Source organism: Pseudophryne corroboree, chromosome 5 (genome assembly GCF_028390025.1).
Source record: "Pseudophryne corroboree isolate aPseCor3 chromosome 5, aPseCor3.hap2, whole genome shotgun sequence".
Classification (NCBI taxonomy): domain Eukaryota; kingdom Metazoa; phylum Chordata; class Amphibia; order Anura; family Myobatrachidae; genus Pseudophryne; species Pseudophryne corroboree.
The window spans coordinates 288,683,803-288,710,726 of NC_086448.1; the positions used below are offsets into that span (position 1 = coordinate 288,683,803).

Genomic DNA, 26,924 nt, shown 5'->3' on the forward strand with positions numbered 1-26,924 from the left:
TTCGGAGCAAGGACAAGGGATCCTCAAGCAGCATTCGTGGATGCGCTGGCAGTGCCGTGGAGGTTTCGGCTGCCGTACGTGTTCCCTCTGGTGTCACTCCTGCCCAGGGTAATTCGGAAGTTCAAGCAAGAAAAAGGAAATCTGCTTCTCATAGCTCCGGCGTGGCCCAGATGGCACTGGTTCTCAGACCTGCAAGGCCTATCGTCAGAGCGTCCACTTCTACTTCCACAACGCCCAGACCTCCTCGTTCAGGGCCCCTGTGTTTACCAGGACCTAGCTCGGCTATCTTTGACGACGTGGCTCTTGAAGCTTCCGTCTTAAGAGCTAAGGGTTTTTCTGATGAGGTCATTAAAACTATGTTGCGGGCCCGGAAACCGGCCTCTGCTCGGATTTACCATCGGGTATGGCATTCCTACTTTGTTTGGTGCACATCTAACCATTATGACGCTTCCAAGTTTAGTACAGCCAAACTTTTGGCTTTTCTACAGCAGGGCCTAGATTTAGGCCTGCGTCTGGCCTCCCTCAAGGTTCATATTTCTGCCTTGTCGGTGTGGTTTCAGAGAAAAATTGCGACATTACCTTATGTTCATACTTTCACTCAGGGTGTGTTGCGTATCCAACCTCCCTATGTCACGCCTGTGGCTCCTTGGGACTTGTCGGTGGTTTTGGAGGCGTTGCAGGAGCCTCCATTTGAACCTCTTGGTTCAGCTGACCTTAAGTGGCTTTCCCTTAAGGTGGTGTTCTTGCTGGCTATTGCCTCTGCTAGAAGAGTGTCGGATTTGGGTGCCTTGTCTTGTAGTTCCCCATATCTGATTTTTCACCGTGACCGGGCGGTTCTTAGGACTCGTCCCGGATATTTACCTAAGGTGGTTTCTTTGTTCCACCTTTAATCAGGAGATTGTGGTACCAGCTTTTGTCTCTCCCGATTTGTCTCCCAAAGAGCGGTCTATGGATGTGGTACGGGCTCTCCGTATATATGTGAAGAGAACTGCTTCTATTCGAAAGTCTGATTCTCTCTTTGTTTTGTTTGGATTTCACAAACGTGGCTGGCCTGCTCACAAGCAGACCCTGGCCAGGTGGATTAGAATGGTGATTGCGCATGCTTATGTGAAGGCTGGTCTGTCAGCTCCTGTTCACATTACGGCCCATTCTACTTGGTCTGTTGGACCTTCTTGGGCGGTCCGCCGTGGTGCGACCCTTGATCAATTGTGCAAGGCGGCTACCTGGTCCTCCGGGAACACGTTCATAAGGTTCTATGCCTTCTATACTGCCGCTTCCCAGGATGCTTCCTTTGGACGCCGGGTTCTTGTGCCCGCTACAGTGCGTCCCCTCCCATAAGGAACTGCTTTAGGACATCTCCATTGTCCAGACTTGTGGAGCCCAGTGTACCCCGCAGCAGAAAACAAGTTTTATGGTAAGAACTTACCCTTGTTAAAACTCTTTCTGCGAGGTACGCTGGGCTCCACAAGGCGCCCTCCCTGATGCACTTAGCTACTTTGGGTTGATATGGCATTAGCCGCTGACACTTCTCCTGTCGTGAGAGTGTGGTGTATGTGGCTACTAACCGTTGTCGTCTCTTTTCCTGCTACTGCATTGGGCTGGTTAACTAACTGAGCTGCTGTGCTGGGAGGCGGGGTGATATAGGAGGCGGCGCTGTACATTCTGGGAACAGTCAAAGCTTTGAGCCTGTTGGTGCCTCGGATCAAGATCCTACTCTACACCCCATTGTCCAGACTTGTGGAGCCCAGTGTACCTCGCAGAAATAGTTTTAACAAGGGTAAGTTCTTACCATAAAACTAATTTTTTGCTATAAACTAGTTGTTTATATTATAAATATTTGATAATCAGTGATTGCGCTGAGCCAAAAAAAGTGGGTACCAGGGACCCCTCACTTTTAAAAATTGGGGTCCTAACTATCCTTTTCTGGGCCCCATCAGAATGAAGGTTCTTACTAATCTTATTAATGATTCAAATATAAAAAGACAGAGTTGATTTGGACAGTACAAAAAAAAGTGTTGCAGGGTGGTGACAGTGCTGCTGGGCTGTGTAGCATACAGGACACTGCACTAGAGCTGTAACTAGACATTTCGGTGCCCTTTGACAGAAAGTGAATTGGTGCTCCCCCTCCTATATTTGAGAGAAGGGACAGTGCGCGCCGATGGCGTGCAGCAAAAATGATGGGGCGTGGTTGCGTGGGGAAGGGGCATAGCCACATAATAGTGTCAATTCACATTACACCACACAGTAGTACCACTTATACACATTGCACCAGGTATAACCTCCTATACACTCTGCGCCAGGTAGAGCACGTTATACACTTTGCACCAGGCAGAGCACGTTATGCACATTGCACCAGGTAGAGCACGTTATGCACATTGCACCAGGTAGAGCACGTTATACACACTGCGCCAGGTAGAGCACGTTATACACACTGCGCCAGGTAGAGCACGTTATGCACACTGTACCAGGTATAGCACGTTATGCACACTGCACCAGGTAGAGCACGTTATGCACACTGCACCAGGTAGAGCACGTTATGCACACTGCACCAGGTAGAGCACGTTATGCACACTGCACCAGGTAGAGCACGTTATGCACACTGCACCAGGTGGAGCACGTTATGCACATTGCACCAGGTGGAGCACGTTATGCACATTGCACCAGGTGGAGCGCGTTATGCACATTGCACCAGGTGGAGCGCGTTATCCACATTGCACCAGGTGGAGCGCGTTATCCACATTGCACCAGGTGGAGCACGTTATGCACATTGCACCAGGTGGAGCACGTTATGCACATTGCACCAGGTGGAGCACGTTATGCACATTGCACCAGGTGGAGCACGTTATGCACATTGCACCAGGTGGAGCACGTTATGCACATTGCACCAGGTGGAGCACGTTATGCACATTGCACCAGGTGGAACACGTTATGCACATTGCACCAGGTGGAGCACGTTATGCACATTGCACCAGGTGGAGCACATAGACATACATTAAACCAGGGGTGTCCAACCTTTCACCTTCCCTGGGCCACATTAGAAGATGAAAATTTGTTTTGGGCCACAAATAAAATAAAATAACAGTAACGATACCTGATCATCCAAAAAAACCATAGAAAACATAGTTAACATATTAAACTTACTTGTAGCTGTGCCCCTGTAGCTGCGTCCCTTGTAGTTGTGCCCCTGTAGCTGCGCCCCTTGTAGCTGCGCCCCTTGTAGCTGCACCCCTTGTAGTTGTGCCCCTTGTAGTTGTGCCCCTTGTAGTTGTGCCCCTGTAGCTGTGCCCCTGTAGCTGCCCCCTTGTACTGTGCCCCTTGTAGCTGCGTCCCTTGTAGCTGTGCCCCTGTAGCTGCGTCCCTTGTAGCTGTGCCACTATAGCTGCCCCCTTGTAGCTGCCCCCTTGTAGTTGTGCCCCTTGTAGCTGTGCCCCTTGTACTGTGCCCCTTGTAGTTGTGCCCCTGTAGCTGCCCCCTTGTACTGTGCCCCTTGTAGCTGCCCCCTTGTACTGTGCCCCTTGTAGCTGCCCCCTTGTACTGTGCCCCTTGTAGCTGCCCCCTTGTACTGTGCCCCTTGTAGCTGCCCCCTTGTACTGTGCCCCTTGTAGCTGCCCCCTTGTAGCTGCCCCCTTGTACTGTGCCCCTTGTAGTTGTGCCCCTTGTAGCTGCCCCCTTGTAGTTGTGCCCCTTGTAGCTGCCACCTTGTACTGTGCCCCTTGTAGTTGTGCCCCTTGTAGTTGTGCCCCTTGTAGCTGCCACCTTGTACTGTGCCCCTTGTAGTTGTGCCCCTTGTAGTTGTGCCCCTTGTAGTTGTGCCCCTTGTAGTTGTGCCCCTGTAGCTGCCACCTTGTACTGTGCCCCTTGTAGTTGTGCCCCTTGTAGTTGTGCCCCTGTAGCTGCCCCCTTGTACTGTGCCCCTTGTAGTTGCGCCCCTTGTAGTTGTGCCCCTGTAGTTGTGCCCCTTGTACTGTGCCCTTGTAGCTGTGCCCTTGTAGCTGTGCCCTTGTAGCTGTGCCCCTTGTAGCTGTGCCACTATAGCTGTGCCCCTTGTAGCTGCGTCCCTTGTAGTTGTGCCCCTGTAGCTGCGCCCCTTGTAGCTGTGCCACTATAGCTGCGCCCCTTGTACTGTGCCCCTTGTAGTTGTGCCCCTGTAGCTGTGCCCCTTGTACTGTGCCCCTTCTAGTTGTGCCCCTTGTAGTTGTGGCCCTGTAGCTGCCCCCTTGTACTGTGCCCCTTGTAGCTGCCCCCTTGTACTGTGCCCCTTGTAGTTGTGGCCCTGTAGCTGCCCCCTTGTACTATGCCCCTTGTAGTTGTGGCCCTGTAGCTGCCCCCTTGTACTGTGCCCCTTGTAGTTGTGGCCCTGTAGCTGCCCCCTTGTACTGTGCCCCTTGTAGCTGCGCCCTTGTACTGTGCCCCTTGTAGCTGTAAAAAAAAAACACACACACGCACAAACACATACTTACCGCTCCTGCAGCGCTGCCTCCGTCTCCGTCCGCCGCTCCACGTGTTCTTGTACAACCAACTTCTCCCCTGGGCTCCTCTACTCTCGCGCTGCTCAGTCACGTGTGCCGCTATGCAGCAGAGGAGGGCTACACTGTGACTGACAGCGGAGAGGGCGTGAGCTGGTGCTGGTCCCAGCAGCAGCAATCCAATCAGGATGTGCTGACAGCCTGCTGGGGCTGGCTCAGCCTCACATGTGGTGTCCGTACTCCGGTAAAAAAAAACCTCTGCTGCAGTGCTGCTCCTGGGCCGCATTACTAGCCGACTTGGGCCGCATGCGGCCCGCGGGTTGGACAAGCCTGCATTAAACAATAGTTACAATTATAAACACACACAGTCGTACGGCTGAGCCTGAAGATCTAATTACGTCTGTGTGTGAATATTAATTCAGGAGCAAATGCTTTTTTAGTATACTTTAATGGTCATCAATAATTTATATAAAACTAGATGCAGCTCCCACTTGGTAGTCTGAAGTAATACCAAATATTAATCACAAATAATACATATAAAAAGAGAGCGCATGAAGTTTTAAATAGTTTTATTATACTTAAATTAGACATTTTTAGTCCTTTTTAAACATCAATAAATGCATATATTGCTAAAGTGCTAGTTGAAACAATGTAGTAGAGTATTCACTATAATACTGCTATAAATAGAATGTCATTCCATATCTAACCACATTAGTCCATATAATTGTATCTAGTAGCAGCTGCCACTTAGTGTCCACTTTAATTCCAGGGTTGCTTTTGTTTCCACTAAGGTGGCTAGATTGTAGCTGACTGTCCCGCACAAGAGAAAGCCACTTGCTTTTATGGACCGTGGTATATATTCAGATGGAAATAAATAGATACTGCTGCAGTATATTAAACATCCGTTGAAAAAGAACATGTCTATCCTGAAAGCAGATAAAATACTAGCACCGATGTTAGAAGTAGAACCCCAGATAGTGTTTAAGAAAGCGCGGAACTTGCAGAGCTTTTTAACACCTAGCCACTATGTGGGTTCTGCTCCAGTAGAGAAGACCAGGGAAACTTGGCTTAGTTCTATTCCGCCGAAAGAGGGCTGTTTTAGATGTGGATGGGCAGGGTGTATGACCTGTAAGCATATAAAGCATAATAGTACCTGTTTTCATTCCACCACGTATGACTGATTTTGAGATTAAGGGTCGAATTGACTGTAATGCCACATATGTAATTTATTTGATAACTTGCATGTGTGGCGTTCAATATGTAGGACGAACTACTCGAAAGCTTAATACAAGATTTTTAGAGCATAGACGAAATATATTGAAAGGAGTAAAAACACATAGTTTATCTATGCATCTTCAACAAAGACATCAGGGTAAAATGGATGGTTTGGAATTAGAGGGCATTGAGCATATACCCACCACAGCCAGGGGTGGGGACAGGTTTAATTGTCTCTGTAAGAGAGAGGTGTTCTGGATATTTTCCCTGGGTTCATTATCCCCTCTGGGACTTAATGACAATATAGAAATGAATAATATATGAGATTAGGGTTACAAACATTTGCATTCCTGACCATTTTAGCCCCCCCCCCCCCCCCCCCCCCCCTTTCCTTTTTTTCTTCTCCTTCCCTTTTTTGAGCATATTGTTTTCACTGTCTTTTTACAAAGTTGCTTAAATGTACTTTGGAACTAGATAGGCTATGGTTCTATTAAGTAGAATTGTCTGGAATCAAGAAACAATGAAGAGCACTGCTGCCAGGGGGAGTGATGTGGGGGCACACTGCTGCCAGGGGGAGGGATGTGGGGGCACACTGCTGCCAGGGGAAGGGATGAGGGGGCACACTGCTGCCAGGGGGAGGGATGAGGGGGCACACTGCTGCCAGGGGGAGGGATGAGGGGGCACACTGCTGCCAGGGGGAGGGATGAGGGGGCACACTGCTGCCTGGGGGAGGGATGAGGGGGCACACTGCTGCCACGGGGAAAGATGAGGGGGCAGACTGCTGCCACGGGGAGAGATGAGGGAGGAACACTGCTGCCAGAGGGAGGGATGAGGGGGCACACTGCTGCCAGGGGGAGGGATGAGGGGGCACACTGCTGCCAGGGGGAGGGATGAGGGGCACACTGCTGCTGACAGGAGGGGAGATAGGGGGTCACAATGGCACTGGCAGGGGGGATTGGGCACACTTGCTGGCAAGTGGTATAGGGGTCACACTGGTGCTGGCAAGGGGGGCAGGAGGCCTCTCACAGTCACGTACCCACATGACGGGACTTACCGCCGGAGCAGCGAGGACACAGCAGCCAGGAAGCCTCCCCCGGGTGATCCAGACGCAGTGAGAGGTGCCCGGTACACAGCAGCTGGCCACCGCTGCCTTCTCTCCCTGCAGTACAGCTCCGGTGACCAGGAGTCTTGAAGGAGCGGCTGCGCCTGCAACACGGCGGGCCCGGCGGTGAGTGGCTGAGGCTCAGGCGGGGGACGCTGCCGGCGGCGGATGGCTCAGGCGGGGGACGCTGCCGGCGGCGGATGGCTCAGGCGGGGGACACTGCCGGTGGTGATTGGCTCAGGCGGGGGACGCTGCCGGCGACGATGATAGGTTAGGGAGTCAGAGCGCATCCTGCAGGACCCGCTCATATTTTTAAATTGAGTCACTCCCTGCCTATAGCGCGTAAAATACGCTGTATAGCGCATTTTTGCTAACACTGGATAATTGAGTAATCTCTTCTGTTTGATTTATATTTTTTTGCTGCAGCAGAGTATAACATGTGCAACTTTTGTCCCACATGTTAAGAAGTTAAGACCAAATGAATTCAATACTGGTGGTCTCTAGAAAAGGTATTCCATAGGAGGTAATATAACCAATACTACTAAACCGTGCTTCTAAACTTTTGTGTGTTGTATCACTGACTTGCCGAGAAAGTAAACGACATCGCTCAAGAAGGGAGAAAATGAGCGACGTTGTTTACTTTCTCGGCAAGTGTGTATGCACTTTTAGAGTTGGCTCTGAAGTGCAGTTTATTAGTATTGGTTATATTACCTTTTTAGAGCGTGTACTCCTCTCCTGTGTGCATGTGTACCAGTAACCAGTTACCATCTCTGAGCGCAAGATTTATATATTTGTGGACTTCATAGGAAATGCCAGTATTTATTAAAGTCCAATTTGTGAAATGTTCATTAGTTACTATCCTGAAGAGAGTTGAAATTGAGTCCAAAATTGCTGATGTCCTCGAACTCTCACAGTTGTGATTCTGTTGTGCAGAGCAAATAGTATGCACTTACAGCCATTTCCACATCTTTCCACCATACTCCCTACGTGTATGCAGCACTTGCTTTTGCTACTTATTCTACTAATCCCACAATTGTATCATTGTAGGTGGATAATGCATGTTCCGATCAGCAGGACTTTCAGAGGAAAATAAGAAACCTTATATTCACAGATTCTGATCTCATTGTAACGCCAATTATAGATAATCCAAAGGTAAAGGAAATGCATTTCTAGCTATGTACTTATTATTTGTACCTTAGTTTGGGCATTATTGAAAATATTAATTAATTACTTTTCTCATAAGTTTATTGTTACTAAATGCTTGTTCCCCATATGTGATTAGTTCATCACTGTAGTTCGAGGTGTTGAATTCTTCTGTTGTCAGCCAGTGAATAATACCTTAAGACAAAAGGTGTAACAAGTGAAGAGTTTATTCAGTACAAATAATTGATGATAACAAAAACACGCAATTAATAAAAAAGCTTATGTACTTAGCTTTGCGTTTTAGAGCATAACAGTATTTTCTAAGTATCTTTTCCAATAGGGGAGCCCCTTTGTCGCAATAAGACGCCCATAATGACAATCAGACTAGACATACTGAGGGGAATTCAATTGTTTGAAAAGTTGGTTGGGTTTCTGTTTTTTCCTGTCTATTAGATAGGAAAAATCAGACACCCAACTTACTTTTCACACAATTGAATTCCACCCACTGTCTCTTCCACGTTCCAGCTGAAGCTATAGGAAATAAGGGAATGGTTTTGATATTTATACCCTTACTGTAGCTCTTACTATGATTTCTTACCAGAACGGATTTAAAAGTAAGTACATCATTACAGAAGCAGATTTTTCTGATATATCTGAGATGGGGAAGCAGGACTCCCAGGTGCGGCTGAAAGGGGGTGTGACCTATAGAAAAGGGGGTGTGGTCTATAGTAAAGGGGCAAGACTTTGGGGGAGTACTGCAATCGCAAATCCACGCCCCCTGTGTCTATCACTGCCCCCAGTCTCTCTGTGTCCCATGAATGGATGTCTGTTCACCGCTGCTCTGCTCTGTAGAAACCGTTCTGTTAACCTTATAGCTTTATATATATATATATATATATATATATATATACAGGTTGAGTCTCCCTTATCCAAAATGCTTGAGACCAGAGGTATTTTGTATATGGGATTTTTCCATATTTTGGAATAATTGCATACCATAATGAGATATCATGGTGATGGGACCTAAGTCTAAGCACAGAATGTATTTATGTTACATATACACCTTATACACACAGCCTGAAGGTCATTTTAGCCAATATTTTTTTATAACTTTGTGCATTAAACAAAGTGTGTGTACATTCACACAATTCATTTATGTTTCATATACACCTTATACACACTGCCTGCAGGTCATTTAATACAATATTTTTAATAACTTTGTGTATTAAACAAAGTTTGTGTACATTGAGCCATCAAAAAACAAAGGTTTCACTATCTCACTCTCACTCAAAAAAGTCCGTATTACGGAATATTTGGATATGGGATATTCAATATGTGTATGTATGTATGTATGTATGTATGTATGTGTGTGTGTGTGTGTGTATATGTATGTATATATATATATATAATTCCATTCGAGTCATGGCACTTAGCGGTCTCTTTCAAGCAATAAAACACAGCTCCAAAACAGCTTGCAGCGACGTTTCGGCTTTAATAGCCTTTGTCAAGCATTATAACCATCATGGTTATAATGCTTGACAAAGGCTATTAAAGCGAAAGCTTTTTTGGTGCTGTGTTTTATTGCTTGAAAGAGACCGCTGAGTGCCATAAATCGAATGGACTGTGCATACACGTAATGGGCACCGTGGCAGCTGAATTTTGAAGTGAGAGTGCCGGTTACAAGTTTGTGTGTATGTATGTATGTATGTATGTATATCATATATATATATATATATATATATATATATATATATATAACATAATGTGTGTAATCAGCACCGAGCCGTTTTCAGCTAGAGTCCATAAACTGTTAGACCTCTGCTCCCCTCGCAAGGACCTGGAATCCCACATGTGTTACATCTGTTGATTAAACATAGAGAGGGGGCACCTCATAGCGTAAAACTGATACTTTAATAAAACACATTTAAAAGTTACAGCACTATTGATCTTTTGCCCGTACCGCTATGTAACCAGTGTGGGCTGGTTACTACATTACAGAATTTGTGTGACCAAACGGCAATGTCTGGAACACCGCTTCACAAGGCTGTCGGCTCTCTCCACCCGCCACTGACCTCCACCGGGGATCGCCACAGGCCGGACCACTACAGCTGCTCACTCGGGACCACACACGCAGGATCGAGATGACGTCACGAAGCTCCGCTCTAACGTGTTTAGTCTACGACTTCGTCATGTGGTAACCAGCCCACACTGGTTACATAGCGGTACGGGCAAAAGATCAACAGTGCTGTACCTTTTTAAAGGTTAAATATTAAAGTATCCGTTCTATGCTATGAGGCGCCCCCTCTCTATGTTTAATCAATGAGATATATTTAAAAAATAAATAAATAAAAAATAAAATATATATATATATATATAAAATGTGTCCAACCTGGCACTCCTGCAGGGCAGCAAAACCCCCAAATACAAAGCTTGCGTGCCCTCCTGAGGTATGGCAACCCCAAATACAACCAGAAAAAAGCAGGCGGCACTCTTAAGACTTTTGAATGAGTGAATTTTAGTGCACAAAGTTTAGTGCATATTATCAATGTTTCGGGGCATAACACCCCATCATCAGGATAACAAGTGTGTACAACAAACAACAAATTTATACTTACAAGATCCCGCGTTCACCTGCCCGCTGCCGCACGCCGGTCCGGGACTCCGCCGCACTAACGGTGACGTCTGACGGAAGTGACATGGGCAGTACCGCCAGCCAGCGCCGGGCGCCGTCCACGGGCTCTGCCATTCTTCCTGTCACGTGTGCCGTATGCTGCGTCATCCAAGGAACAGCACCGCAGACGGGCTGGGAGGGGAACACACAGGGCTAGTTACCATGGCAACGCCATGAGACAACATTATAGCAATAACTAGTATACTGACAGTGCATAATAAACACAGTGTTAGGAATAAAAAAACATGCATAGTACATCATACAGTATAGTGCAGACATTAATAAAATCTGTTATTACCCAAAGTGCATATATACAAAAGGACTACCCTGCACGGTATTCTGGATAACCAAAACCTCTGCTACCACCTGTCTCTTGTCCCAACTAAATATCTTAACAAAAAACTTCAATCAGGGATATTAGCCCTAAAAATTACATCAAAAATGAGGGACTAACATATCCCTCTGTTAAAAAACTCTAATAAATTAAGTACAGTATTAACACCCTATAAATGTTGGTATAGATGATTAATCTCATGTTCAGCAAAATCCATTTACAGAAAACATGTCAGGCTAAAGGATTCATTCAAACCCTTCGGACTAACCGTGTCCAGGGTGAAGATCCACTTAGCTTCCAACTGGAGCAATTTCTTTGATCTGTTCCCTCTTCTTAAGGAATTAGGCACTTGAGCAATCATTCTGTATCTTAACATGGCCATATTGTGTCTGGCCTATACAAAGTGCCTGGCTACAGCTTGATCGCTATTGCCCGATATCAGTGCAGCTCTGATAGCTGCCCTGTGTTGGGCAATTCGCTCCATAAATTGTCTCTCTGTCTTGCCCACGTAGTGTAAACCACATGGGCAAGACAGAAGATAAACCACAAACTTGGTTGTACATGTCAAGGGAACTTTGATTTCGTACATTTTGCCTGTATATGGATGTGGGAACTTATTCCCCTTAATCAAGGCTCTACACGTTGTACACCAGTAGCATCCACCTTTTCTGCTTAGAAAATGCTGTGGCCTTTCGTTTCCTATCCCAGTGACATCAGTCCTAACCAGCAGATCCTTCAGGTTAGGGCCTCTAGTATAGCTGGAAAGTAGCTTGGTGTTTAGTAGTGAAGGGACTTCTGTATCTGAATTCACAATTGTTCATAGTTTTTTTGCTTCTTTTTTTAGCGTCTCACTCGCTACTGTATACCGATTGACCAGCGGTATCGCTTTGCCAGTTTCAACTTTACTGGTTTCCACTAATAGTGTTTTTCTATCTAGGGCCATGGCTTTAGATTTTGCTTGTAATACCACAGAATTAGGGTAGCCTCTTGTGAGAAATTTCTTAGTTAGAACCTCCAATTGTTGCTCCCTTTCTGTTGCATCACTAGTGATGCAACATGCGCGTACAAACTGTGAGTATAGTAAACTATCCACTGTGACCCTAGGATGAAAGCTGTCATGTCTGAGGATGGTGTTTCTATCCGTGGGTTTTACGTACAAACTAGTTTTAAACTGGCCATTATTGATTTCAAGGTTGACATCTAGAAAATGAATTTGTTCTGTACTTGAACACATAGTCAATTTTGCTGGGCAAGTAGAATTGTTATGTTGTTCTATAACCTTCTCCAATGTTTCTCCTTGGCCACACCATAACAGTAGAATATCATCTATGTACCGATCCTTATGAAGTTTAGGGATAATGTATTTTTTGTATGATGGTTCCTTTTTTCTCTAACAGTCGGGTTGTGCCATGGGCAGTTGTGTAGCTCCAGCCTACGCTTACGCTTTTATGTACATGGTTGAGATGCAATTGTTTTTTGAGTCACCATCTATTTCTGAGAATGTGTTTAAATATTATCGGTACATAGATGATATTGTCCCATTGTCGCATTGTCCCAGACTGGCCAAGGAGGGCTTGGTATCCAGATCTTCAGGGATTACTCATAGGAGATCCCTGGCCTCTTCCTCTGCGTGAGGACCTGTTACAACAGGGACCGTGCGTGTATCGGGACTTACCGCGGCTACGTTTGACGGCATGGCAGTTGAGCGCAAAATCCTAGCCCGTAAGGGTATTCCCAGTGAAGTCATTCCCACACTTATTCATGGCCAGAAAAGGGGTAATGTCTAAACATTACCACCGTATTTGGAGAAAATATGTTTCTTGGTGTGAATCTAAGGGGGCTCCTACGGAAGAGTTTCGGCTAGGGCGTTTTCTCCATTTTTTACAAGCAGGTGTGGATGCGGGCCTAAAATTGGGCTCAATTAAGGTACAGATTTCAGCCTTATCGGTTTTCTTTTAGAAACAATTGGCCTCCCTTCCAGAAGTTCAGACTTTCGTGAAAAGTGTGTTGCACATCCAACCTCCATTTGTGCCTCCAGTGGCACCATGGGATCTTAATGCGGTGTTGCAGTTCCTTCAATCACATTGGTTTGAACCTTTACGGAAGGTAGAGTTGAAATTCCTCACTTGGAAAGTGGTCATCCTGTTGGCCTTGGCATATGCAAGGCGGGTGTCTGAGTTAGCGGCCTTGTCTCACAAGAGTCCTTATTTGATTTTCCATGAGGATAGAGCTGAATTGAGGACACGTCAGCAATTTTTACCGAAGGTGGTTTCCTCTTTCCACATGAACCAACCTATTGTGGTGCCTGTGGCTACTGACGCCTTCGCTGAGTCAACATCTCTGGATATGGTCAGAGCTTTGAAGATTTATGTCGCTAGAACGGCTCAGATTAGGAAAACAGAGGCTCTGTTTGTACTGTATGCTCCCAACAAGGTTGGGTGTCCTGCTTCCAAGCAGACCATTGCACGCTGGATCTGTAATATGATTCAGCATGCTCATTCCACGGCTGGATTGCTGTTACCAGAATCGGTGAAGGCCCATTCTACTAGAAAGGTGGGCTCGTCCTGGGCGGCAGCCCGGGGGTCTCGGCATTGCAACTTTGCCGAGCAGCTACTTGGTCGGGGTCAAACACATTTGCAAAGTTCTACAAGTTTGACACCTTGGCCGATGAAGACCTTAAGTTTGGTCAATCGGTGCTGCAGAGTCATCCGCACTCTCCCGCCCGTTCTAGAGCTTTGGTATAACCCCATGGTTCTATTGGTGATCCCAGCATCCTCTAGGACGTATGAGAAAATAGGATTTTAATACCTACCGGTAAATCCTTTTCTCCTTAGTCCGTAGAGGATGCTGGGCGACTGTCCCAGTGCGTACTGTATCTGCAGTTAGTAGTTGTGGTTACACACATGTTGTATTATGGTTTTGATCAGCCTGTTGCTGAAATTGTTCATGCCATTGTCTGGTGTTCTGTTGAATGCCATGCGGTGCGGCATTCTTGTGATGTGAGCTGGTATGCATCTCACCTTAGTTTAACAATAAGTTCTTTCCTCGTAATGTCTGTCTCCCTGGTCACAGTTCCTATAACTGGAGTCTGGAGGAGGGGCATAGAGGTAGGAGCCAGTTCACACCCTTTGAAAGGCTTAAAGTGCCCATGTCTCCTGCGGATCCCGTCTATACCCCCATGGTTCTAATGGTGACCCCAGCATACTCTACGGACTAAGAGAAAAGGATTTACCGGTAGGTATTAAAATCCTATTTTTAGCATATAATACAATATCTTGCTGCTACTGTATATAGGGATGTGGAATTTATCTTATGAATATAAACCTCTAAGGGGTATATTCAATTGAAGTCGAAAGCTGCCGTCTGTCGGAAAGATGGCAGTTTTCGACTTTTTCAGATCGGAAGGGGTTCCGAGATTTTCAAAATTATCGGGGAATTCGCTAGCCGATCCGCTTGCTTCTATCGGAAACGGGGCCAAATCTGACAGGTTTTGGCCCCCTTTCCGACCATCTCAATCCAACTTTAAAAAAAGTCAGATTGAGATGATCGACATGAGGGAGCTGAGACGAGGGGACGGGGGATTGCAGTGGGGAGACGGGGGAGAGCAGCGGCTACAGCACAGCATATGCAGGAGGATGTGGCACAGGCGCGCCTCTCCCCTTCCCCTTCTACACCGTCTCCTCTACCCCCCCTCCTCCACTGTCTCCTCCTCCTCTGCTCCCTCATCTGAATTTGTTTTTTTAAAAGTTGAATTGAGATGGCCATCTGAATATCCCTGGTCGGGTCCATTTCCGATTAAATGCATGTCGGAATGGATCCGACTTCAATTGAATATACCCCTAAGGGTTTCTTTTCAAAGCAGCAATAGTGTTTATGCAGTATATTTAAAAAGGACAGTTTTCTCTGACGTCCTAGTGGATGCTGGGAACTCCGTAAGGACCATGGGGAATAGCGGCTCCGCAGGAGACTGGGCACAAAAGTAAAGCTTTAGGACTACCTGGTGTGCACTGGCTCCTCCCCCTATGACCCTCCTCCAAGCCTCAGTTAGATTTTTGTGCCCGGCCGAGAAGGGTGCACACTAGGGGCTCTCCTGAGCTTCTTAGTGAAAGTTTAGTTTTAGGTTTTTTATTTTCAGTGAGACCTGCTGGCAACAGGCTCACTGCATCGAGGGACTAAGGGGAGAAGAAGCGAACCTGCCTGCTTGCAGCCAGCTTGGGCTTCTTAGGCTACTGGACACCATAAGCTCCAGAGGGACCGAACACAGGCCCAGCCTCGGAGTCCGGTCCCAGAGCCGCGCCGCCGGCCCCCTTACAGAGCCAGAAGCAAGAAGAGGTCCGGAAAAATCGGCGGCAGAAGACATCAGTCTTCAACAAGGTAGCGCACAGCACTGCAGCTGTGCGCCATTGCTCCTCAGGCACACTTCACACTCCGGTCACTGAGGGTGCAGGGCGCTGGGGGGGGGCGCCCTGAGCAGCAATGTAAAACACCTTGGCTGGCGAAAATACACCACATATAACCCCCAGGGCTATATGGATGTATTTTAACCCCTGCCAGAATTCACCAAAAAGCGGGAGAAAAGGCCGCCGAGAAGGGGGCAGAGCCTATCTCCTCAGCACACGGGCGCCATTTTCCATCACAGCTCCGCTGGAAGGACGTCTCCCTGACTCTCCCCTGCAGTCCTGCACTACAGAAAAGGGTAAAAAAGAGAGGGGGGGCACTAATTTGGCGCAGTTTTGATAATAACAGTAGCTATAAAGGGAAAAGCACGTTATATAGTGGTATTCCTGTCTATATATAGCGCTCTGGTGTGTGCTGGCATACTCTCCCTCTGTCTCCCCAAAGGGCTAGTGGGGTCCTGTCCTCTATCAGAGCATTCCCTGTGTGTGTGCGGTGTGTCGGTACGATTGTGTCGACATGTTTTGAGGAGGAAAATGAGATGGAGGCGGAGCAATTGCCTATAATAGAGTTGTCACCCCCGAGGGAGTCGACACCTGAGTGGATGAGCTTATGGAAGGAATTGCGTGACAGTGTCAGCTCTTTACGAAAGACAGTTGACGATATGAGACAGCCGGCTACTCAGCTTGTGCCTGTCCAGGGGTCTCAAACGCCATCAGGGGCTCTAAAACGCCCGTTACCTCAGATGACAGACACGGATACTGACTCCAGTGTCGACGATGATGAGACAAATGTAACTTCCAGTAGGGCCACACGTTACATGATTGAGGCAATGAAAAATGTTTTGCATATTTCTGATAATACAAGTACCACTAAAAAGGGTATTATGTTTGGTGAGAAAAAACTGCCTGTAGTTTTTCCTGTATCCGAGGAATTAAATGAAGTGTGTGATGAGGCGTGGGTTTCCCCCGATAAAAAACTGATAATTCCTAAAAGGTTATTGGCATCATACTATTTCACGCCAGAGGATAGGGCACGTTGGGAAACACCCCCTAGGGTGGATAAAGCGCTCACACGCTTGTCTAAACAGGTGGCACTACCCTCTCCTGATACGGCCGCCCTAAAGGAACCTGCCGACAGAAAGCAGGAGAATATCCTAAAATGTATATACACTCACACGGGTGTTATACTGCGACCGGCAATCGCCTCAGCCTGGATGTGCAGTGCTGGGGTGGCGTGGTCGGATTCCCTGACTGAAAATATTGATACCCTAGATAGGGACAGTATATTACTGACTGTAGAGCATTTAAAAGATGCATTTTTATATATGCATGATGCACAGAGGGATATTTGCCGACTGGCATCAAGAGTTAGCGCGCTGTCCATTTCTGCAAGAAGAGGGTTATGGACGCAGCAGTGGTCAGGTGATGCGGATTCCAAAAGGCACATGGAAGTATTGCCTTATAAGGGGGAGGAGTTATTTGGGGTAGGTCTATCAGACCTGGTAGCCACGGCAACTGCTGGAAAATCCACATTTTTACCCCAGGTAGCCTCTCAACATAAGAAGACGCCGTATTATCAGGCGCAGTCCTTTCGCCCCATAAGGGCAAGCGGGCAAAAGGCTCCTCATTTCTGCCCCGTGGCAGAGGGAGAGGAAAAAGGCTGCAGCACACAGCCAGTTCCCAGGAACAGAAGCCCTCTCCCGCCTCCGCAAAGTCCTCAGCATGACGCTGGGGCTTTACAAGCGGACTCAAGCACGGTGGGGGCCCGTCTCAAGAAGTTCAGCGCGCAGTGGGCCCACTCGCAAGTGGACCCCTGGATCCTTCAGGTGGTATCTCAGGGGTACAAATTGGAATTCGAGACGTCTCCCCCTCGCCGTTTCCTAAAGTCTGCTTTACCGACGTCTCCCTCAGACAGGGAGGCAGTATTGCAAGCCATTCACAAGCTGTATTCCCAGCAGGTGATAATCAAGGTACCCCTCCTGCAACAGGGAAAGGGGTATTATTCCACACTGTTTGTGGTACCGAAGCCGGACGGCTCGGTGAGACCAATTTTAAATCTAAAATCCTTGAACACTTACATACAGAGGTTCAAATTCAAGATGGAGTCACTCAGAGCAGTGATTGCGAACCTGGAAGAAGGGGATTATATGGTGTCTCTGGACATCAAAGATGCTTACCTACATGTCCCAATTTACCCTTCTCACCAAGGGTACCTCAGGTTTGTGGTACAGAATTGTCACTATCAGTTTCAGACGCTGCCGTTTGGCTTGTCCACGGCACCCCGGGTCTTTACCAAGGTAATGGCCGAAATGATGATACTCCTTCGAAGGAAGGGAGTTTTAGTTATCCCTTACTTGGACGATCTCTTCAGATGCATCAGCGGATAATCTTGTCACCAAAGACAAGGGTGTCTCTCCTGTGGTGGTTGCAGAGTGCTCATCTTCTAGAGGGCCGCAGATTCGGCATTCAGGACTGGGTCCTGGTGACCACGGATGCCAGCCTGAGAGGCTGGGGAGCAGTCACACAGGGAAGAAATTTCCAGGGCTTGTGGTCAAGCCTGGAGACATCACTTCACATAAATATCCTGGAGCTAAGGGCCATCTACAGTGCTCTAGGCCTAGCAAGACCTCTGCTTCAAGGTCAGCCGGTGCTGATCCAGTCAGACAACATCACGGCAGTCGCCCACGTAAACAGACAGGGCGGCACAAGAAGCAGGAGGGCAATGGCAGAAGCTGCAGGGATTCTTCGCTGGGCGGAAAATCATGTGATAGCACTGTCAGCAGTGTTCATTCCGGGAGTGGACAACTGGGAAGCAGACTTCCTCAGCAGGCACGACCTCCACCCGGGAGAGTGGGGACTTCATCCAGAAGTCTTCCACATGATTGTGAACCGTTGGGAAAAACCAAAGGTGGACATGATGGCGTCCCGCCTCAACAAAAAACTGGACAGGTATTGCGCCAGGTCAAGGGACCCTCAGGCAATAGCTGTGGACGCTCTGGTAACACCATGGGTGTACCAGTCAGTGTATGTGTTCCCTCCTCTGCCTCTCATACCCAAGGTACTGAGAATTATAAGACGGAGAGGAGTAAGAACTATACTCGTGGCTCCGGATTGGCCAAGAAGGACTTGGTACCCGGAACTTCAAGAGATGCTCACAGAGGACCCGTGGCCTCTACCTCTAAGAAGGGACCTGCTCCAGCAGGGACCCTGTCTGTTCCAAGACTTACCGCGACTGCGTTTGACGGCATGGCGGTTGAACGCCGGATCCTGAAGGAAAAAGGCATTCCGGATGAAGTCATCCCTACCCTGATCAAAGCCAGGAAGGATGTAACCGCACAACATTATCACCGTATTTGGCGTAAATATGTTGCGTGGTGCGAGGCCAGGCAGGCCCCTACAGAGGAATTTCAACTGGGTCGTTTCCTGCATTTCCTGCAAACAGGACTGTCTATGGGCCTAAAATTAGGGTCCATTAAGGTTCAAATTTCGGCCCTGTCGATTTTCTTCCAGAAAGAACTGGCTTCAGTTCCTGAAGTTCAGACGTTTGTCAAGGGGGTACTGCATATACAGCCTCCTTTTGTGCCTCCAGTGGCACCTTGGGATCTTAATGTAGTTTTGGGGTTCCTAAAATCACATTGGTTTGAACCACTCACCACTGTGGACTTAAAATATCTCACATGGAAAGTGGTAATGCTGTTGGCCCTGGCTTCGGCCAGGCGTGTGTCAGAATTGGCGGCTTTATCCTATAAAAGCCCTTACCTAATTTTTCATACGGACAGGGCAGAATTGAGGACTCGTCCTCAATTTCTCCCTAAGGTTGTTTCAGCGTTTCACCTGAACCAGCCTATTGTGGTACCTGCGGCTACTAGGGACTTGGAGGACTCCAAGTTGCTGGATGTAGTCAGGGCCCTGAAAATATATGTTTCCAGGATGGCTGGAGTCAGAAAATCTGACTCGCTGTTTATCCTGTATGCACCCAACAAGCTGGGTGCTCCTGCTTCTAAGCAGACTATTGCTCGTTGGATTTGTAGTACAATTCAGCTTGCACATTCTGTGGCAGGCCTGCCACAGCCTAAATCTGTAAAAGCCCATTCCACAAGGAAGGTGGGCTCATCTTGGGCGGCTGCCCGAGGGGTCTCGGCTTTACAACTTTGCCGAGCAGCTACTTGGTCAGGGGCAAACACGTTTGCTAAATTCTACAAATTTGATACCCTGGCTGAGGAGGACCTGGAGTTCTCTCATTCGGTGCTGCAGAGTCATCCGCACTCTCCCGCCCGTTTGGGAGCTTTGGTATAATCCCCATGGTCCTTACGGAGTTCCCAGCATCCACTAGGACGTCAGAGAAAATAAGAATTTACTTACCGATAATTCTATTTCTCAGAGTCCGTAGTGGATGCTGGGCGCCCATCCCAAGTGCGGATTGTCTGCAATACTTGTACATAGTTGCTGTTACAAAAATCGGCTTTTTGTTGTTGTGAGCCATCTTTTCAGAGGCTCCGCTGTTATCATGCTGTTAACTGGGTTCAGATCACAGGTTGTACGGTGTGATTGGTGTGGCTGGTATGAGTCTTACCCGGGATTCAAAATCCTTCCTTATTGTGTACGCTCGTCCGGGCACAGTATCCTAACTGAGGCTTGGAGGAGGGTCATAGGGGGAGGAGCCAGTGCACACCAGGTAGTCCTAAAGCTTTACTTTTGTGCCCAGTCTCCTGCGGAGCCGCTATTCCCCATGGTCCTTACGGAATTCCCAGCATCCACTACGGACTACGAGAAATAGAATTATCGGTAAGTAAATTCTTATTTTTACTTGCTGTGTCTTGCTAGTAAAAGTATTACCCTTTTAAATTTTGGGCATTAACACAATAAGTAGTGCCAGGTTCTAAAACCCAATGCTTCATAAATAAATCCCCTAGAATAAAAACCATATGTAGATGTAATTTCTTGCAGTATTACTACTGACTGCACTGTGCCTTGTTCATTATACGAGAATTTTTTCACATTAAGTCAGTGGTTCCCAAACTGGGTGCTGTGGGGCACTTGTAGTAATGTCACAAGTTGGTGGCCGTGCTGTGAAAAAAAAAATGTGATGGGCAAAACCAGAGCTGGTGACTGCAAGTTGGTGGCCGTGCTGTGAAAAAAAAAATGTGATGGGCAAAACCAGAGCTGGTGACTGCAAGTCATAAAATACACGGACAAACAGAAGCGCTACCCTGTCCACCGCCACCACCACCACATAACTGAACCTAGGGGGGACGTACTGTTTATAAACGTGTTACTTCATTTAATAATTTTTGCAGTCACTTTTGGCCTAGGGGTGCTGTGAAAAAAAAGCTGTTAATCTCAGGCGCGGTGATTCAAGAAAGTTTGAGAATCACTGCATTAATTGACTGTGATGATTATTTTGTACTTTCTCCTGCAGGGTCCACAGATTATCCACAGGATAACATTGGGATATGAGGTAGCGTCAGCGGAATGGCACCAATCTATCAAAAGCTTTCGGCCTCCCAGAATGCCACGGGCCAGTCTCCTATATCCTCGCCTCCTGGCTCAGGCAATTCAGTTTTTTGTTTTGTGTGGCAGGAGCTGGATCATGGTCTTGGGGCTGCTGGTTTTTTACAGCCATAAGCTTTTTTTATTATTTTATTTTGATAGCCTTATTCTTTTGAGCGATCTTTCTTAAAAGCGTCATATACGCACCTTGGAGTCGCTCCAACAACTCTCCGCCGGGTCGCGACAAAGCTTACCCATGTGTACAGACTGTTTCGGCAGGCGTCTATGTGGATGTACTAGCAAATCCAGCTGATGTTACCAGGCTGTGGCCGGAGCACGGGGAGAAGGTAAGGCGTCTATTCCACTTACGGGGGAGACGCGAGACACAGCTGCACTGTTTTCGGGAGGAGACTACCGAACAGACGCTGACGCAGCTGCCACCCAGCGTGCACCAGCGCTAGGCCTCAGGGATCATAGGCTCCAGGGGTTAGTGTGAGGTCACGATCCGTGGGGTTAATGTCAGCAGTGGGGGGTAAGACGCTCCCCTGGTTGTCCCTCCCCCCGGTTCATGACCAGTTTCCCATCATGAACTGATTTCCCGTGTCCGTCTGAGACGCTAGATATCTAACTGACCAAGTCGCAGTATAGGCAGCTGTGTCACTAGTGCGTTTGTGTACACTTGGGCGTCTGTGCTCACTGATAACGTGTTCACTATTTGCGTCTGAATCCACTCAGCGTTGGATAACGTATTGATCGATCCTGGAAGTGGGGTTAAGTCTCCCTGTATCCCGCTCTCCTGAGGCAGGTGAGACAGCAAAGTCTCTGTCTACCATTGGGGTACGAGTAGCTGGTTAAGTGCCTGATGCATACGAGTCTGATAAACTGTTAATTCTGTATCTTTCGGTGTGGGACTGAATACGTTAAAAGTCCTATATAAGACAATGCAGTAATTTGTTTTTCCTACATACCTGAAATGTATCTGTAGTTGAATATATGCTCATATTGCTTATTATACTCATATATAACTTGTGACTGATTGCTAGTACGGCTGCTGACCTTTTCTATACTATGCTATATTTCCGTCAGTTCTGCTGTCTTTGTATATACCGATCCTCAATGTTGGTGCAAGGCAGGGGGAGATCGGATTGAATATCACTTTAGCAAGCTTAAAGTGAATATGGTCACAAATTGTGTATTGAACACCATACAGGTTTGTGATTTGTTTACCATGTCTAAGAGAGGCAAGGGTGAGGAGGAAACACTCTCCACAGCAGCACCAACATTGATATCATGTTTGTCATGCAAAGCAGGGTTAACCGCTCAAGATCTGGTACAAAATGGATTATGTGCAAACTGGTATAGCTTTTATCAAAGCCTCCTTAATAATCCAAGGCAGGCACAGGTTCATTCAGAACCCCCATGGGCTTTATTTGCACAAACATTATCCAGTATAGCTAAGCGGATAATGCCAGCTCCCATACCAGGAATAGGTTACCCAGTTAACCCTTACATGCAACAGTCCCCCTGGGTCTTATCACACCCAGTACAGGAATCTGCATCCTTTCAACTAAACCAGGCTGAAAGACCTGTGGAAATTAAATCACACAGATATGAAACAACATCTTCAGTCTACACATGTTTCAGAAGGGGACACTTCACATTCTGAGTCTGCATACAGAGACATGGATGAAGGTCCCAGCTCAGTAGATGTACCTGTGCTAATTAATGCTTTGAAAGCTAGTCTATCCTTAGAGGAGGCAGCAGAGCCTGTGTTAAAATCCAAGGCACCTCTGTTTAAACGTCCAAAAACCGTCAGAGCTGAATTTCCAGAGTCAGGACAGTTGACGGAAATCATGCAAGAGGCTTGGGTTACACCCGGTAAAAAGTTCAGAATTCCGAAACAATGTAATTCTCATTATCCTCTTCTGGCTGGGGATTGTTTGAAAAGGGAGGTTGATCCTAAGGTAGATATGCATGTCATTCAATTGGTGCGTAAATCTACATTAATTCTGCCTTCAACATCATTAAATGATGTATTGCATAGAAAGATTGTTTTCTAAATATGTTTTTTCCTTATCATGAGCAGTTGTTAGGCCGGCAATGGCTTCAGCTTGGATGGCGAAAGCAGTGACGGCCTGGGCTGATGCACTGCAAGACTACCTTTTATTGGCGTCTAGAGAAAAAAGTCCTATATTGCACATATTAAACAAGCAGATGTCTTTATTTAATAAGCAGCTTTGGATATGAGTATAGTAGCTTCTCAGGCATCAGCCTCAGCAGTAGCAGCACGCAGTGCAGTCTGGCTACGTACATGGAAGGCTGACTTTCAAAAGGTGCTAGAGTCTTTGCCTTTTTCTGGAGATATTATTTTTGGTAAAGTGTTAAATAATATTCTGGAGTCAGAAGCAGACTCTAAGAAAGTGAAATTTCCTTCTTTTATAAGTTTACCTAATTTTCCAGCTTTTTGGTACTTTCGGACCCAAGGAAAAGCGATAGGAAAGGTTTACTGCAAACCGTCCCAATCAGATAAGTCTGGTAAGACTAAAAAGCATCGGGCTACCAGAAGGTCTGTCTTACAAACCAGAAGATAAGCCATCACCCTGATGGCACGTGCCTCCACCTTGGTGGACCCCAGGATGGGAGGCCACCTTCTTCTGTTTGCACAGATCTGGCAGCAGTCCACCACAGATGCCTGGGTGCAAGAAGCGATATCTCATGGTTATGCGTTTGCCTTCAAGAAACACCCTCCGTAAAGATTTTTTTGTACCAGCCTGTCTTCTGTGGAAACGAAGGCCAGGGCTTTACAGGAGGCAGTTCAGATGTTGCTACAATCGGGAGTGATGGTACCGATCCCTCCTGCTCAGCAGGGGCAACGCTTCTATTCCAACCTGTTTCTAGTACAGAAACCGAATGGGTCATACCAGCCCATTCTCAATCTCAAAGCTCTGAACAAATTCATTTGGGTGCCTCGCTTTCATATGGAGACCTTGCATTCCATTATCTTACCTGTATGTACCTATAGCACTGTCCCATCAGTACTATCTCAGGTTTGCTATCCTCCAGCAACACTTTCAGTTTCAGGCCCTAACATTTGGACTGGCTACTGCTCCAAGAGTATTTACCAAAATTATGGTGGTGATGGGTATAAAATTTTTCCCATACCTGGATGATTTACTAATCCTGGCTCAATCCCAGGAAGTTCTCCAGAGCCATCTGCAGTTGACAATAGCCTGTTTACAAAGCCACGCCTGGCTCATAAATTGGGCAAAGTCATCCCTGGTTCCGTCACAAAGCATGACGCACCTGAGGGCTTTATTGGATTCCAGGCTTCAGAGAGTTTTTCTACCTCTGAACAAAATATCCACAATACAGACAAGGATTCAGGAGCTACTACAGTCTAAGAGTATACATTCATGCAGCAATGCGAGTGATGGGATATATGGTGTTAATATTCGACATGGTGGAATATGCTCAATTCCACTTGAGGCCCCTTCAACGTCTGATTCTTTCCAGAAGGAATGGACTACATCAGACGATAAAAACTCATACTTTAGTCCTTCGTCAGTAAGTACGGAGGTCGTTAGTCTGGTGGATACAGACATCCCATCTGGACAAAGGGCGACCCTTTTGGATCTGAGTGGGAGATTCTGACAACAGAGGCCAGTCTTTAGGGCTGGGGAGCAGTGTCAGAAAAGAGTTACTTCCAGGGGCAGTGGACCAAGGTAGAAAATTGCGTTCCGATAAATATATTGGAATTTCGGGCCATATATATGACACTCACTAAGGCATAGGACATACTGCAAGGAAATCCGGTTCAGATTCGCTCGGACAATGCAACAGCAGTAGTGTACCTCAATCATCAGGGAGGAACTTGAAGCCAAAAGGCAATGAAGGAGGTATGCCGCACGTTAAGGAGGGCAGAACTTCAGCATCCGGCCTTGTCCGCAGTGTTAGTTTCTGGAGTCCTAAACTGGGAAGCGGATTTTCTCAGTCGACACGCCATTCATGCAAACGAGTGGGCTTTACACCCAGAGGTCTTCCAGATTCTGGTAAACAAGTGGGAGCTGCCGGAGGTAGACCTCATGGCCTCTCGTCAGAACAACAAAGTTCCCGCATACGGGTCAAGGACAAAGGATCCCAAAGCGACCTTCGTGGATGCTTTATCAGTGAGATGTGACTTTCATCTGGCCTATGTGTTTCTACCAATCGCCCTGTTGCCCGGGGTGATTCGTAAAGTCAAACAAGGAAAGGGCGCCGTGATAGTAATATCTCCGGCATGGCCCAGAAGACATTGGTACACAGATCTGCAGAGGCTGTCTGTGGAGACTCTGGGGGTGATTCAGAGTTGATCGTAGCTGTGCTATATTTAGCACAGCTACGATCATGCACATTGACATGTGGGGGGACGCCCAGCACAGAGCTAGCCCACCCCGCATGTCAGTGCCTGCCCTGTCGCAGAATTACAAAAGCACCGCACAGCGGCGATGCTTTTGTACTTCAGGAATAGCTCCCTGCCAGCGCAGCTCCTGCGCGCTGGCTAGGAGCTACTCGTTGCTGCCAGGGTCGCAGCGGCTGCGTGTGACGTCACGCAGTCACCGTGGCACGGTCCGGCCAAGCCTGCATTGGCCGGACTGCGCCCCTTAAACGGCGGCTTAATGCCGACGTCCCACCCCCCAGCGACTGCCTCTGCCTCAATCAGGCAGAGGCAATCGCTAGCTAAAGTCAGCCGTAGGCTGTCTGGCGTGCGCCGGCACATGCGCAGTTCAGGCCTGATCGCACAGCACCGATCAGTTCTGAATTAGCCCCTCCGTTTCTACTGCCTCAACGTCCAAATCTACTGTCTCAGGGTCCTTGTTAGTACAAGCACCTGTATCGGCTGTCTTTTGACAGCGTGACTCTTGAGACTTCCACCCTAAAAGCAAAAGGATTTTCACAACCGGTAATTCAAACAATGCTTAGAGCAAGGAAACCATCCTCTGCTCACATTTATTTCCGAATATGGCCTGTTTATATTCAATGGTGCAGTGCCAGGAAGCTTCACCATAGGTCTGTCAGAGTTTCCAGAGTCCTAGCATTCCTTCAGGCAGGAATGGACAAAGGTCTACGGGTCTTCCTTGAGAGTTCAGGTATCAGCATTTACTGTTTGGTTTCAAAAGAAAATTGCTAACTTACAGGATATTTGCACTTTTTTCCAAGGAATGCTTCACATCCAACTTCCTCTTGTTCCTCTTACAGCTCCTTGGGATCTAAGTTTAGTCCTAAAGGTGCTTCAAGTTGCCCCATTTGAACCACTGAAGCAAGTGGATCTTAAACGGTTGACAGCTAAATTTCTCTTTCTACTGGCTATTGCTTCAGCTAGAAGAGTTTCAGACTTAGGGGCCTTATTATGTTGCCCTCCTTATTTGATTTTTCTTCAAGATAGAGCAGTTCTTAGAACCTGGATATCTTCCTAAGGTGTTCTCTAAGTTCCACCTTAACGAAGAAATTGTAGTCCTGGCTTTCCTGCGCAAGATGCATCATTGGATGTAGTCCGTGGTTTAAGGAGCTACGCGGATCGTACCAGTGCCATCAGAAAGACAGACACGCTCTTCGTTCTCTACGGATTTCACAAGAGAGAATGGCCTGCTGACAAACAGACACTGTCAAGGTGGCTTCGTGTGACCATTTTAGAAGGATATTCTCAAGCTGATCTCCCTATTCTGGCTAATGGGGGTCATTCCGAGTTGATCGCTCGCTAGCTACTTTTAGCAGCCGTGCAAACGCATAGTCGCCGCCCACGGTGGAGTGTATTTTCAAAAACATTTTGTGCAGTTTCAGAGTAGCTCTGGACTTACTTAGCCCTTGCAATCACTTCAGTCTTTTGGTGCCGTAATTGACGTCAGACACCCGCCCTGCAAACGCCTGTGCATGCCTGCGTTTTTCCAAACACTCCCAAAAAACAGTCAGTTGACACCCATAAACGCCCTCTTTCTGTCAATCACCTTGCATTCGGCTGTGCAAATGGATTCTTTGCTAAATCCATCGTCCTGCACTGATCCTTTTTGTACCCGTACAACGCTCCTGCACATAGCGGTGCATGCGCAGTTTTGCCGTTTTTTTTACCTGA

General features: G+C 47.3%; 1 protein-coding gene and 1 long non-coding RNA gene across 5 annotated transcripts in view; one reads left to right on the forward strand and one right to left on the reverse strand.

The window, feature by feature from the left end:
* Positions 1-26,924, forward strand: part of ULK4 (unc-51 like kinase 4) — a 1,561,547-nt gene that overhangs the window by 141,307 nt on the left and 1,393,316 nt on the right. For all 4 annotated transcript variants that reach the window (XM_063922404.1, XM_063922401.1, XM_063922403.1 and 1 more), the window contains one exon: positions 7,831-7,935. In XM_063922404.1, coding sequence (XP_063778474.1) covers positions 7,831-7,935 — 105 coding nt within the window. The remainder of the gene's footprint in view (positions 1-7,830; positions 7,936-26,924) is intronic.
* The window catches only part of LOC134927644 (uncharacterized), a 61,187-nt gene continuing 42,273 nt past the window's right edge, over positions 8,011-26,924 (reverse strand). Inside the window, exons 2-3 of the long non-coding RNA XR_010177692.1 lie at positions 10,542-10,729; positions 8,011-8,121 (exon numbers count right to left, since the gene is read on the reverse strand). This is a non-coding gene — a long non-coding RNA (uncharacterized LOC134927644). The remainder of the gene's footprint in view (positions 8,122-10,541; positions 10,730-26,924) is intronic.